The following is an 11853-nucleotide window of genomic DNA, read 5'->3' as shown; positions in this document are numbered from 1 at the left end:
ATTATAAGATTTTATAACTGTTTCATTTTTGTTTGTTTGTTTGATTGTTGCCCTTTGTGTGAAAGAAAACTTTGTTTTGCACAAAATATGCAATATTTTCCCCCTAATATATTTCAAAGTGGCATTGTTCCAGTGAAGTAATTGGAGCCTTCAATAGGTCAATAACAGTCTGCATGGCAGCTTTGTGTTATTAGTGTCAACATTGCCACTTTTTCTTGTTACATTTCACCTGTTTACTCTTTTATTACACTTTTTCATGTTTTACATTTTTATTGTAGTATTTTCAGAATGTGCCGGGGGCCGTTAACAAATTAGCTGGGGGCCACAAATGGCCCTCGGGCTGCACTTTTGACATGCCTGCTTTAATGGGATATACTAAGATCACAGGCTTAATACTTAAAGTATAGTTTTTTTTAAATTTGTTTTATTTTATTATTATTATTATTATTATTATTTCCCCCTTTTGTTATGTGTGGTGTTGTATAAATACATATTTGACATGTATATACCAACATAGTCTGTAACCCAAGTACTCACCCTGAGGATACACACTCCAGGACAGTAGGTGGCGGTATGCACTTATAACGTTAGTTGCGACCCGCCATCAAAATGAAGAAGAAGAAAAAGAAGAAGACGAAGAAGAAGAAGCAGAAGTTGTCACATTGACAAACATGGCGGCGTCCACGAGTTTCACAGAGGCTGCCCTCGCCGATTCTAAAAGTTCTATTTCAACTGGCCATAGCGTGGGAAACGCACCGATTCAGTACAGTATGATTCTGGATCATCTTATTGGGGACAAGAGGACGGTGAAGGACATGAACCCCGGCATCATGGGGGGACTGCCGGTGCCTTCTAAAAGTGAAGAGCAGAAGAGGATTGAGAGGGCAATGGAGAGCTGCGCTTTTAAATCTCTTTTGGCCTGCGTAGGAGGTAAAAAGACTGAATGAATATACATATTAATAATGTTGTATGTAAGTCAGTGTCACGATATGTAACTTTAAGTGAAAAGCATTTCTGTCGTGAAGCTCACATGTTTCACACAGCAGGTGTCCAAAGTGCATCCAATTTTTGGCCTTCCAACTCTTTTATTATTCTAAAAAAAACTGATGCATTGTCTAAAATATAGATTGTTACATATTACCCCAGTAACTATTTGCTTTGACACCTATAAGTACAAGTTATAGGTGTAATTTCCCATAAAGTAAAAGAGGGGTTTGTTTAGGGTCAATAAATATATGTCTGTTATAGTCCTTCCATCTAATCAGTCTGTGTTTGTATCTGGTTTGTTTTGTACAGGGTTTGTCCTCGGTGGAGCGTTTGGCGTTTTCACAGCAGGCATCGACACCAATGTTGGTTTTGATCCCAAAGACCCTACGAGAACCCCGACCGCTCGAGAGGTCCTCAGAGACATGGGCCAACGGGGCATGTCCTACGCTAAGAATTTTGCTATCGTGGGCGCCATGTTCTCCTGTACGGAGTGCATCATCGAATCGGTAATGCCACAACTCTGTTTTATATGCTGTTAGATAATTTAACCCCATATTTTCCTCTAACCAATACCTTGGTGACTAAAACGACTTAAAAAAGGCCATCTTTACATTTACACTATCTACTCGAAACCACTGATATTAGTCAAAATCTTCTTTATAGGGCTCGACAATGTGATGGGTAAACGCAATGCGTCGTGGTTTTTGCTGGCCTCTAAAAAGCTTATTTACATGACAAAATGCAGGACTCTGTCCTAAAGCTGTGTTCTTTTCTTTCCCAAGTTCAAAACATGGGACAAACATGCGACACTATTCACTGCCACAGTGGTTTGCATGATCGCTTCAGGAACAAAAAACGATTTGGTGAGATTTGTCTCATTTCCAGTGCAGAAGCAAAGCCAAGGAAGTCTGATTAGTGAGCTAATAGAGATGACGAATAGCCTTAATAGCTGCCGTGAGATGATCAAACTACACTTTTAACGGCATCACCTGGTATATGTTGGTGTTTACAGCATTTTTACATTGGTTAGTTTGAATCAAAGCATGTTTTATTCTGTTGCACACGTAACATTTAGCAGCATGTTAGCATTAGCTAAACTAAGCTAAGCTAGCTGCGGTTTACAAACAACGTACAGTATTTGGGGAAAAAAGCAATACCCCCATTCATAGATCAGTAAGTGAGAAGACTTTAAATATTTCCCGCATTGATGCACAGTGTATTTCAGACTTGAAATATGTTTAGTTTGAAATAGGGCTGTAACTAACGATTAATTTGATAATCGATTAATCTGTCGATTATTGCTTAGATTAATCGATTAAAAATCGGATAAAAGAGACAAACTACATTTCTATCCTTTCCAGTATTCCATTGGAAAAAACCAGCATACTGCCTCAGGACTCCTGAGGCAGCGGACAGGTACCGACAGGCCAAGCGGTGTGCGGCTTCAGCGGTCGCGGAGGCAAAAACTCGGACATGGTTTGTCTGTGAGCCTTTACCAACTTAACATTCCGAAACGTTTGGCCTGTATAAAAACTGACTTGGTTGACGACCGACATACCAGTAAGGCAGCTTGCTCAAATCTTGTCTATTTTACATGCTCATATAGATCAATTCCACCAATTTTACTATATTTTGAAGGTGGCGAGCGTTTGGAACAAGGTCACTTTGTTACGATATAATCACTTGATTTTTTTCTTTCGTACGATCCATTTTAATCCAATTTGTTGCTCTCTCTCACAATACCGCTCTAGCTATGTAAACCAAAACGTTGTCCAGCAACAATGGCTACTCAGACCCCACAATGCATTGCCAAATCACATGCCCTTTCTAGGTCTACTGGCCAGGTATGATCAACCACACATGGAATTTGTTGCCAGTAGTTTGTTTCACTCTTAGTGCAGTACTTAGAGTAATGTTGGGGGGGGGGAACGTCATAGTCATTACTGTTCTCCATCCAATTATTGTTAAACACATTTAGGGATGTGCAATATGGCCTTAAATCTACACTATATCACAATATACAGTATATTGCAGCCTCCTGTGATAACGATATTTATAGCAATATAATGTTTGGCATACAAATGATAATAGAAACATTTCAAAACGAGTTATAAAGGCTCTTAATTTCACTGCTGACATTAAGTACATATTACGCCATTTACGGTTGTATTATTTTCTCAAAACGATTAATATTCTACTTGTTAATTTACTGTTAATATCTGGTTGCTTTCTGTTCCTATCTACACTTCTGGTGAACTGTAATAAGCACTTATTATTCTTCAGTGGTTTCTCAGGATGTAACAATGTAAAAAAAAATCATATAACGAGTATTGTGACAAATGATCACGGTTATAATTATCGCTGTAATGTCAAATGTATTTTAAAAAATTCCTTACATACACTGCAATCTTAATGAAGTTGTATTTTATTTTTTTAACTAAATAGACACACAGTCAGTGTTCCCTCTAATTTTTCATGTGTGTGAGCAAACGCAAAAACTCCCTGAGTATTCAGTGGAGCCCATGTGAGCAACATCAGACGTGCACACTGTGGCTACACCAGCAGCACACCTGTCCCAAACCTGACTAAATAACAAGTTCAATCTCCATCCATCCATCCATCCATTTCCTACCGCTTGTCCCTTACGGGGTCGCGGGGGGTGCTGGAGCCTATCTCAGCTGCATTCTGGCGGAAGGCGGGGTACACCCTGGACAAGTCGCCACCTCATCGCAGGGCCAACACAGATAGACAACATTCTCTTATTATTATAATCAAATGACAGCAGTCACTTCCATGAGGTTCAATCAATCAATCAATCAATCAATCAATCAATGTTTATTTATATAGCCCTAAATCACAAGTGTCTCAAAGGGCTGTACAAGCCACAACGACATCCTCGGTACAGAGCCCACATACGGGCAAGGAAAACTCACCCCAGTGGGACGTCAATGTGAATGACCATGAGAAACCTTGGAGAGGACCGCATATGTGGGTAACCCCCCCCCCCCCCCCCCCCCTCTAGGGGAGACCGAAAGCAATGGATGTCGAGTGGGTCTGACATAATATTGTGAAAGTCCAACACATCAGCGAGAGTCCAGTCCATAGTGGGGCCAGCAGGAACCATCCCGAGTGGAGACGGGTCAGCAGCGATGAGATGTCCCCATCTGATGAACAGGCTAGCGGTCCACCCCGGGTTTGGAGCAGAGTAGAAAAGAAAAGAAAAGAAACGGCAGATCAACTGGTCTAAACAGGGAGTCTATTTAAAGGCTAGAGTATACAAATGAGTTTTAAGATGAGACTTAAATGCTTCTACTGAGGTAGCATCTCTAACTTTTACCGGGAGGGCATTCCATAGTATTGGAGCCCGAATAGAAAACGCTCTATAGCCCGCAGACTTTTTTTGTGCTCTGGGAATCACTAATAAGCCGGAGTTCTTTGAACGCAGATTTCTTGCCGGGACATATGGTACAATACAATCGGCAAGATAGGCAGGAGCTTGACCGTGTAGTATTTTATACGTAAGTAGTAAAACCTTAAAGTCGCATCTTAGGTGCACAGGAAGCCAGTGCAAGTGAGCCAGTATAGGCGTAATATGATCAAACTTTCTTGTTTTTGTCAAAAGTCTAGCAGCCGCATTTTGTACCATCTGTAACCTTTTAATGCTAGACATAGGGAGGCCCGAAAATAAAACGTTACAGTAATCGAGACGAGATGTAACGAACGCATGGATAATGATCTCAGCATCGCTTGTGGACAAAATGGGACGAATTTTAGCGATATTACGGAGATGAAAGAAGGCCGTTTTAGTAACACTCTTAATGTGCGACTCAAACGAGAGAGTTGGGTCGAAGATAATACCCAGATTCTTTACAAAGTCACCTTGTTTAATTTTTTGGTTGTCAAATGTTAAGGTGGTATTTTTAAATAGATGTCGGTGTTGAGCAGGACCGATAATCAGCATTTCCGTTTTCTTAGCGTTGAGTTGCAAAAAGTTAGCGGACATCCATTGTTTAATTTCATTAAGACACGCCTCCAGCTGACTACAATCCGGCGTGTTGGTCAGCTTTAGGGGCATGTAGAGTTGGGTGTCATCAGCATAACAGTGAAAGCTAACACCTTATTTGCGTATGATGTCACCTAGCGGCAGCATGTAAATACTAAAGAGTGCAGGGCCAAGAACCGAACCCTGGGGAACTCCGCACGTTACCTTAACATAGTCCGAGGTCACATTGTTATGGGAGACACACTGCATCCTGTCAGTAAGATAAGAGTTAAACCAAGACAAGGCTAAGTCTGTCATCCCAATACGCGTTTTGATACGCTCTAATAAAATATTATGATCAACAGTATCGAAAGCGGCGCTAAGATCAAGAAGCAGCAACATAGATGAAGCATCAGAATCCATCGGTAGCAATAGATCATTAGTCATTTTTGCGAGGGCTGTCTCCGTAGAGTGATTTGCCCTGAAACCGGATTGAAAAGGTTCACAGAGATTGTTAAGACGCTAAGTGTTCATTTAGCTGCTGTGCTACAATTTTTTCGAGGATTTTCGAGATAAACGGAAGGTGGGACACCGGCCGGTAGTTTACCAGGAGATCAGGATCGAGGTTAGGTCTTTTGAGTAGAGGATGAATAACCGCTTTTTTGAATGCTAGGGGAACAGTGCCAGAGGAAAGTGATAAGTTTATAATATTTAATACTGATGGACCTAATAATACAAAAAGCTCCTTGATAAGTTTCCCAGGAATTGGGTCAAGTAAACATGTTGTTTGTTTTGTCCCATTTACACATTTTGACAATTCCTCCAATGTTATTTCATCAAAGAGAGAGAAACTATTTTGGAGGGCGGTGTCCGTCGTATATACAGTCGTATTTGTGTTAATAGAACCCAGTTGTAGCTGAGATGCATTGTCTTTAATCTCTTTTCTAATGACTTCAATTTTCTTATTAAAGAAATTCATAAAGTCATCTGCTGAGTGGGTGGAGCTACTGGGAGAAGTCCCTTGTTGGGTTAGCGATGCTACTGTACTAAACAGAAATTTAGGATCATTTTTGTTGAGGTGGATGAGATTTGAGTAATATTTAGCTTTAGCTGAGGTAAGCATGCGTTTATAAGTTATTAAACTATCACACCATGCTTGATGGAAGACCTCAAGTTTAGTCGCACGCCATTTGCGTTCCAGCTTTCTACATGATAATTTCTGGGCTTTAGTTTCTTCTGTAAACCATGGGGTACGCCTTTTAGGGGCCCTTTTTAGCTTTAGCGGTGCTACAATATCAATGGTGTCGCGCAGGGCGTCATTAAAGTTGTTAGTGAGGTTATCAATAGAGCCCACATAATTTGGGAATGGTGCCATTACCGAAGGCAGTAGGTCAGTAAGAGTCGTCGTTGTGGCAGCATTAATGTTGCGGGTGCTATAGTAGTTATTATTATTATTATTAGTTTGTTGACAATGAGTCAGAACTTCGAATTTTATAAGGTAATGATTGGACATTACTTTAGTGTACGGGAGTATCGTAACTTTAGAGGTGGTGACACCCCTGACAAGCACTAGATCTATCGTATTACCGTTGCGATGCGTGGGTTCATTTATTATTTGTGTAAGACCACAGCTATCAATTATAGTCTGGAGCGCCACGCATGGAGGGTCCGATGGGGTATTCACATGGATATTAAAGTCCCCCATTATGATTATATTGTCGGCGTGCATCACTAGATCGGCAACAAACTCTGAGAATTCACTGATGAAGTCCGAATAGGGCCCAGGGGGGCGGTAGATAACAGCCAGGTGGAGAGGCAGCGGTGTGACAAACGTCAAAGTGAGCACCTCAAACGGTTATATTTATTATTTAGGTTAGGTGTAAGATTATAGTTTTCATTGTATATTAGTGCGACACCCCCTCCCCTTTTAAGAGGTCTGGCAACATGTGTATTGGTATAGCCAGGAGGAGATGCCTCATTTAGCGCAAAAAAATCGTCTGGTTTGAGCCAGGTCTCGGCGAGACCAACGACGTCAAGTTTTTTGTCTCTAATGACTTCATTAACTAATAGCGTTTTGGAAGATAATGATCTTATGTTTAAAAAGCCCATATTATAGGTAGTGGGCTGTTTTGAGGATTGTTTGTTGAAATTATCCGAAGTAGCAATATTAATAATGTTGCGTTTATTATGCGTATTGCACTTTAAATAGTTTCGACCATATCTAGGAATTGATACGACGGGGATATTCAGATTGTTTGCTTGATGTTGCGATAAACTGAACGCATCATAGTTAGCTACCTCAGTACAATGTATGTCTGCCTCTGACACGGTCACAAAAGAAAAAACATTATGTGAGTTGTGTTTTATTCTAAGAGAATTGCTATGTGTGCAGGGATTATCCAGCCTGACGCCGGCTAGTTCTAGTTTAAATGGCTTCTTACCCGGAGACTCCACGTTTCTTTGGTTAGCTTTTCTCTTTGTTGTTAGCCCAGCTCGGCATCCCCGTTTCTGCTTCCGCTCGCACCGCTTATGTCGTCTCCATTGGCGGTCACCGCTAGCACTTGACTCCACTGCTACCAAGGCCGCTCGATGTAGCCCACGAAGTATTCCCATGCTAGCGAGGAGGTCCGCCGTACATGCATCTTTCAGTCTATAACGACCCGATCCATCCACATCCAGAATTGTCTGTCGGTCGTATGTGATCACAGAGTGTTCACGCTTTGAGCCAGCCATGAAATTGACAGAAATGACGGGTGTTTTTTGCCAAATCGCTCTACACTCCCAAGAGCGTTAGCAGAGCCGCTGCATTCTCATGCGATGCGCCGCCATTTTTTATTTTTATTTTATTTTTTATTTTTAGGTTATTTTCTAATATAAGTGTTTAGGCCCACTTACAATGACAATAACAAAAAATATTGTTTTTCATTAACTGTGTACTTGTATTGTTTGTCTGGGTGGAGGTCCTGCTTTGGAAATAGTTTGTACCCCTTTCAGACATTGCATTTAGTTCCCATTAAAACATTCACATGTTGCACAATGAGATGTAAGCAGGGGATCATGTGTACATTCCTGCAACTTCCTGTATGTAAAAAATATATTTTTATTAGTATTTATTTAATATACTAACAGCATTTCATGATTAATATTTATAAATGAAGATTCATAATAAATGACACTAGAATAAGCACACATTTGATTGGTAAATCATAGCGTAACAACCTGGAATTACACTTTATGTGTGGTGTTGTAGTTGTCCAACTTTTTGTGTGTCTGTAAACGTATCACTGGCTAAGTGCCATATGTGCATGTGTTGGCGCAAGTGAGAAAGAGCGAGCGGCTGCTGTTGATATAACAAAGTTGCTTTTGGTCTGGTTTGTACTGCAGAAAATGACCAGTTTTGCTAGATATCATTTTTTTTACTAATGTTTTGGTGATGTGTTTATGACCGACAAGTTTTGCTCAGTAAAGTGATGGATGGAATTCATGTCCTCAAAGCGTCTCGACAGACGTTACAATATTTGAACAATGATGACGAAAACTGTTTTCTCTGTCGTGTCCGTGTGTCGAAAATTGTTATGCGCTTATTTTTTTATTTGATTTTGTGCGCAGCATAGATTTGCCGTGCGCAGAGGACGCTTGAGCAGTGCGCAGTTGCACAGGCGCACACCTTAGAGGGAACGTTGCACACAGTATACTTTTTTTTTGGGCAGAAATAACATTCAATATTGTTGTGGATTCATAAGAGCCATATTATTTTTACTTGAGTGTTTGTATATGTTTATCTTCTTCCTTTTTAATTTAATGTTTTAGAAAGACATGCACCTGGGAATAGGTTGATTGGCAACTCTAAATTGGCCCTAGTGTGTGAATGTGAGTGTGAATGTTGCCTGTCTATCTGTGTTGGCCCTGCGATGAGGTTGCGACTTGTCCAGGGTGTACCCCGCCTTCCGCCCATGTGCAGCTGAGATAGGCTCCAGCAACCCCCGCGACCCCGAACGGGACAAGCGGTACAAAATGGATGGATGGATGAAGAATGTTTGTTAGTACATCAGTCGAGGAAAATGAGCAAAGTACATACATAACATCCTGTAATTTGATTTGGATATACTTATTTTATCTTGATAGATTGAAAATTAACACTAATGAGTTGACTGATTATCACATAATTTATTCAGTATAAATAATGACAAATAAAGAGAGATTACTATTAACCACAACATGTAAGTTTAAAAAAAACAACATTATCATTTGTACTTATATTCTTCTTGTACAATTACAACATTATACATGTTAAAAACATGCTTGTAATTTTATTAAACACCTTCAACATGTTAACAAAAAATGTCTTTCATAAATAAATAAATATTAGTTATAAATATATATATATACATGAGTTTGCATGTTCTCCCCATGACTGTGTGGGGTTCCCTCCGGGTACTCTGGCTTCCTCCCACCTCCAAAGACATGCACCTGGGGATAGGTTGATTGGCAACACTAAATGGTCCTTAGTGTGTGAATGTGAGTGTGAATGTTGTCTATCTGTGTTGGCCCTGTGATGAGGTGGTGACTTGTCCAGGGTGTATCCTGCCTTTTGCCCAAATGCAACCGAGATAGGCTCCAGCACCCCCCGCGACCCCGAGAGGGACAAGCGGTAGAAAATGGATGGATGGAAGGATACATTTTCAGAATGTGCTTGTTCTATTTTTAAACAAAGAAAACAATCTGACCTTGTCTTTTTTTTTAAGTTATCGTGCCGTGATTTTACCACTTGGGAGTTGATTTTTCTCCATGTGGCCCCTGACCTAAAATGAGTTTGACACCCCTGCTATAAGTAGTTGTAATGAATTCAAACAGTCCAGTGATTTGACAGTGAGCTCTGAGAATGGGCTTTACTGCCATCTAGTGTTTAAGTCTGTGTGGTAGAAAACAATTAAAATAACAATACAGGTGCATTTTGCGTGAAGAAGCGCATGTAAAATGTCGGGGCACTTATTATGACATTTCACCTTAAAGGTATTCCTGCCGCATAGCTTAAATGCTTGTTTCAAAGCAGAAGGTTCTGGGTTCAAACATGGTGATGCTGTAGTCTTACTGCTCTGTAGTCTTACTACTCGCCTCACTTTCAGTGTTTGTCCTCATCTTCTCTTTTTCCATCTCTCTTTTAACGCCCTTCTTTAGGTTTGTCTTGCATCTGGAAACATAACATAGTCATTGGACTGTGTTTGTCCTATTCTAAATTGGTGCAATTAAGAGATTGCATTATATTCCGCTTTGAATGATGGCGGCCCTCGGTGATCAACTGTCAGCAAGATGTTCAAAATATTAAGATTATTGAAACACATGTTTACAGTTCTCTAAACAATCATGTACTATAAAACCAGCTATGAATCAAAATGTTTTCTTGCATTGCTTGGTTGAATGTATTAACACATCTTTTATCTCTCTTTATTTGCAGCACAGAGGAAAGTCTGACTGGAAGAATGCAGTGTACAGTGGCTGTATAACTGGAGGAGCAATTGGCTTTCGTGGTATGTAATTATGATTCATATTGCATGTATAACTATATTATTGTCTTACGTCCACGCTTTTTTTTTTTTGCACATTCGTAGCTGGTCTTAAGGCTGGTGTCCTAGGATGTGGAGGCTTTGCTGCTTTTTCTGCTGCCATTGAGTATTACCTGCGATGAACCCTGAAAGACTGTAGTACAAGATTGTCTCTTTGGACGTCTGGATGAGCTATTGAAGTTCAACTATGACAAAAGCGATGAAAGAAGTCCACCAACTTTTTGGCCTGAAAGTGGAGAACTGCTGTAGAGGCAGATGAGATGATTTGCAACATTTCCAAAGTTGGTGTAAATGGACAATAGTGTTAAAGTGGGACTAAAGCCTTGTTTTTATTGTTTAGCAGTTTTCCTGTGGCAATAGTAAGAAGGATCTGAAAAGCACTGTGCACCCCTCATACTTCTTTTCATTGAGCTTTGCTATTTATAAGTAAGTGTGTTTTATTTTGTTGCTGTGTGCAAAACATTCTCAATCAGTGTAAATAAGAAATTGTCAGTGTCCTTTTTAAATTGTCCTGTATTATGAAACTTGTCATAAACATTACATTCATGTGTTGTTAAATTAAATGCTTGCCTTTTTTTCCTCCGATCAATTTGACATTGTCCTCCAACAATATAATGTTACTATGTCAGGTAGCTTTATTTAATATGTAGAAAATGTGACCCAGTACCAAAATCTTAAGCAATACTTCACGTCTTGGCATGCATGTTTAAGTAACCAATAATTATGCTGTCCAATCAGCATCTTAATATGCCGTACCTGTGGATGACCGTTAAATTGATCTGCCAGCTGGACCTACGTCTCTGGAAACTCCTCTCTGCTGTAGCGGGGCAGCTTGGCCTTTCCTCCTGGCTATGATGTCTCCTTAGTCCTAGGTGGCGACGGCGCAGTGTTGGAGGAGATGGTCTACATTAGGGGTGTCAAACTCAAATACAGAGTGGGCCAAAATTTAAAACTGAACAAAGCCGCGGGCCAAGGTTGAACAAATTATCCTTTAACGTACTCTACGAGCTATCGTCACGTCCGCTTCTCATCCATTCTAACATCGTTGAGACCCAGTCACAAGATATGTGCGGCTTCTGTACGCACACACGAGCGAATGCAACGCATACTTCATCAACAGCGATACAGGTTACACTGAGGGTGCCAGTATAAAAGACTTTAACACTGTTAGAAATATACGCCACAACGTGAATCCACACCAAACAAGAATGACAAACACATTTCGGGAGAACATCCGCACTGTAACACAACATAAACACAACAGAACAAATACCCAGAATCCTTTGCAGCACTAACTCTTCCGGGACGCTACAAAATACA

At 40.4% G+C, this 11853-nt stretch overlaps 1 protein-coding gene across 1 annotated transcript; it reads left to right on the top strand.

The window, feature by feature from the left end:
• Window positions 1–603: 603 nt before the first annotated feature.
• Window positions 604–11096, top strand: timm22 (translocase of inner mitochondrial membrane 22 homolog (yeast)). The gene is made up of 4 exons (XM_062046408.1): window positions 604–930; window positions 1297–1493; window positions 10425–10497; window positions 10579–11096. Exons 1-4 carry the CDS (start codon window positions 672–674, stop codon window positions 10653–10655), a joined length of 606 nt encoding a protein of 201 aa, XP_061902392.1. The 5' UTR covers window positions 604–671; the 3' UTR covers window positions 10656–11096.
• The last annotated feature ends 757 nt before the right edge of the window (window positions 11097–11853 follow it).

The sequence above is a fragment of the Entelurus aequoreus genome, linkage group LG05, assembly GCF_033978785.1.
Source record: "Entelurus aequoreus isolate RoL-2023_Sb linkage group LG05, RoL_Eaeq_v1.1, whole genome shotgun sequence".
Classification (NCBI taxonomy): domain Eukaryota; kingdom Metazoa; phylum Chordata; class Actinopteri; order Syngnathiformes; family Syngnathidae; genus Entelurus; species Entelurus aequoreus.
Note: the sequence above shows the minus strand (reverse complement) of the source record. Positions and strands in the feature narration are given on the sequence as shown.

What these genes read in the sequence shown, in the direction of transcription:
- timm22 (XM_062046408.1), top strand. Translation starts at nt 672, where the DNA reads ATGGCGGCGTCCACGAGTTTCACAGAGGCTGCCCTCGCCGATTCTAAA. An exon ending in TCTTTTGGCCTGCGTAGGAG is followed by an intron (nt 931 to 1,296) that starts GTAAAAAGACTG and finishes TGTTTTGTACAG; the next exon opens with GGTTTGTCCTCGGTGGAGCG. An exon ending in CGGAGTGCATCATCGAATCG is followed by an intron (nt 1,494 to 10,424) that starts GTAATGCCACAA and finishes CTTTATTTGCAG; the next exon opens with CACAGAGGAAAGTCTGACTG.